The 3,266-nt window shown below is 42.5% G+C and overlaps 1 protein-coding gene across 1 annotated transcript in view; it reads right to left on the bottom strand.

Moving 5' to 3' along the window:
* The window catches only part of LOC104160804 (protein FAM184A-like), a 21,046-nt gene that overhangs the window by 15,737 nt on the left and 2,043 nt on the right, over nucleotides 1-3,266 (bottom strand). The window contains exon 3 of the mRNA XM_009699032.1: nucleotides 1,289-1,424. Coding sequence (XP_009697334.1) covers nucleotides 1,289-1,424 — 136 coding nt within the window. The remainder of the gene's footprint in view (nucleotides 1-1,288; nucleotides 1,425-3,266) is intronic.

The following is a 3,266-nucleotide window of genomic DNA, read 5'->3' as shown; positions in this document are numbered from 1 at the left end:
ATGGCCAAAGAGTGTATGAGAACGGGGGTTTTTTTTCTTCCCAACAGTCTCAGGTCATGAATTTTTCTATGAATGCCTCAGAAATCATTTTTTGGAGGGTCAGATTTCCATTTGAGATCCATGATTTGAGTTCCTCTCAACAGCAAGCCCACTCCTTTTAGCTGTTTACATCCAGTAGGACCTTGCAGTCTTGGGTCCCTGCTGGCCTCCATATTGTCCAAACATATAGCCTAGACTCCTCCTGGCCCTTACCCTAGCTAGGTCACATATGCCACGTGTCCTAGGCATGAAGCTCTCCTGGGCAGCAGACACACTCAGTCCATCTGTCAGAACTGCTTCTTTATTTGAAGGACAGAAAAAAAGCCTTGGTACAGGCCACATTCACATACCCCGTTTGAGGGCTAGGCCCCATGTAGCCAGCTATTATATATAGTATATAATATAAATACTGAACTGTTACAGCATTAGTAAGTTAACACTGTGAAGTACTGTCTGTCCCTAAGGCCGACTGGCACAGTTTGGCAACATCCCAGCCTTCCAAGCAAGGTGATCTTACCCAAACTGACTTTTGTTCTAATTTGTGTGGAAAATAATCAGGTATTCCTACAATTGGTCTAGTTGAACACGGCCAAAGATAAGCTGGGGCTTATTTTTAGCCTACAATACTACCTATAGTATAACCAACTTCAAGTACTTGGGCCCATGCCCTACCACTGAGCAGTTTACTAGAGACACAACGCCAATGAGGGAAAACCTGCATGTGTACAGCCAAGTCTTAAACCATTTTCTATGCCTTTCTATATGTCAACAAGCACAGAGAAGTGAAGAAAACAGCCATAAAGAAAACCCTAAAAGATTTATTATCCAATAAGCTGCAAGTCTTCCGGCAGTAGGTGTAAAGCAAAGTACCACAGTCTCAGCAAAAAGACAAGGCAACTGAAAAAGGAGGGAGGAACAGGAGGCATGTCTCTGACTCGGCGGAGAACAGACAGGCAGCAGAAGCATTCTGTGCAAGTGCAGTTAAGGCAAGAAATTCCAAGGCCTGGAAGATATGTACATGCCATACAAAGTAGAACATTTGGACAAATAAGTACACAAAGAATTAGTCTTAAGTACAATGCATGCGACATGGAAACAGTTAAAAAAAAACCCACAACCAAAATTTGTCAGAAATTTCTATGGACAGCATTGAATAGGCACTCTAAACCTGCACAAGGTTAACAGAAAAAGGAAAGGCTAGGATAAAAAGATGAATTTCATTTCCAGATTAAGTTACTGACATACATACTGGCTTTGAGAACGAGATCAGTGGCCTGCTGCTGTAAGCGCTCTCTAGCAGCTGCTAGCTCACTTTCCACTTCTTTGTGTTTGCTTAACAATGACATCTCCTCCTCCTTCACATCATCTAGCTGTTTTTGAAGAACCTAGAGGAAGTATAGTACAATGCCTGTTATTGTTATATACAATTATGTGTAAATTTAAATGAGCATTAGGTTAAAATGTACAGAAAAGACCTTTCAGCAAACAAGTTTTATTCATACAAAAGATGAAATCTTGCAGTATTACCCCCATTTTGTATTATATGTTTTTCTAAAAATATTGTTGAAGCATTACAAGATATTGGATATATGGCACAAGAAGAACACATAAGAGAAATGTGACAATATTCAAAAAGGTATACAAAAAATACAAACGGTAAAATGGTCCACAGAGTTTGGGGGCCCACTTGAGAAACCTGATTTCTGGTATCTGAGAGTTGTTCACATTGAAGAATAATTTTATGTTCACAGCAGTTTACAGTGTCCTTCATTGCAACTGTGAGTGTTTAGTAGTGGCAAATTAAGCTGCCCACAGATGTACATAAAATGAAAGCCAGGCAATTAGTTAAATCAAACTTTTGGTGTGTTTTAAGTCTGATGTACTGATTCACAATAGCATATCTTGGGTAGTGTGATGATGATGATGTGTTCTCAGCCACACCGGAAGGAAAAGGAAGTCTTGTTCTGTTTTAAAAGGAAAGCTAAAATTCTCATCATTCAAATCCCTGGAATAGCAAAGGGTCATTTCAGAAACCAAAGCAGGAAATAGAATTGGGGAACACCAGATGGACGTGTAATGAAACATGGACACCAGAAGTGGTGAGATGATGCATTTGATCACCTCATCCACAATCATCTGAGTGGGACCTGACTTTAAAATCTGCTGCGAATACTGTAGTAGACTTCCTCTCCTTTGGAACCAAGAGGACCTCCTTTACTGCAGGAACGAGCAACACACAGGGAGTTCCCTCTTTGCTGCAGCTTGCCAGAAATGCGCCTCCTTGATGCAGTCAATTGAAAGGGAAGAGTTCTGCTTCGTTAACTGAACAGAGCTGGAAACGAACTTTTGGGAAGCCACTTGGCAAACTGGAAAAAGGTATTCTGAATTTAACATCTGGTAAAGGCAGCAGTCTTCTTTCCCTATACCTTGTAGCCTTTACACAAGAAGGAACGATAGTCCAAAAGATGGGCTGGAATTAGACTGTAAATGGGAAGAGCTCATGGCCCATCTCAGCTCTACTCAATGATGCTTCCAAAATTACTACAACTGTTACATTTAAGGTACTTCTGGCTTTGAAACTTGAGACTAACTACAAATGCAAATGACAAGATACTCAAGCTTACCCACAGAAATTACTGTTCTTCAGGCCTCAGCACAGCTACCAAAAAACCAAGCAGAATTTCACAGAATCTTTTCCTTCAAGCCCAGCATACCCAGTCCTGGTTTCTGCTGACCAAAAAGGTTCAGTCTCTGTATTTCTGGGATGTCTTGTCCTTCTTTAGGGACAAGAAACTTTCGTTTCTAAATAACACTGTGTTGTGGTTTAACTCAGTAAGCAGCTAAGTACCACTTGCTCACTCCCCTGCAGTGGGATGGGGGAGAGAATTGGAATGGTAAAAGTGAGAAAACCCATGGGTTGAGATAAAGGCAGTTTAAGAGATGAAGCAAAAGCCCCCCACACAAGCAAAGCAAACCAAGGAATCCATTCCCCGCTCCCCACGGGCAAGCAGGTGTTCAGCCATCTCCAGGAAAGCTGCACACCTAACGGTGACCTGGGAAGACAAACACCATCACTCCCAACGTCCCCCCTTCCTCCTTCTTCACTCAGCCGTATACGCTGAGCATGACATCATACGGTATGGGATATCCCTGGGGTCATTGGGGTCAGCTGTCCCGGCCGTGTCCCCTCCCAACCCCTTGTGCCCCCCCAGCCTCCTCGCTGGTGC

This window comes from Cariama cristata, unplaced genomic scaffold (genome assembly GCF_000690535.1).
Source record: "Cariama cristata isolate BGI_N322 unplaced genomic scaffold, ASM69053v1 scaffold7994, whole genome shotgun sequence".
Taxonomy (NCBI): domain Eukaryota; kingdom Metazoa; phylum Chordata; class Aves; order Cariamiformes; family Cariamidae; genus Cariama; species Cariama cristata.
The sequence above is the reverse complement of the archived record's forward strand: the minus strand, read 5'-3'. Positions and strand labels throughout refer to the sequence as shown.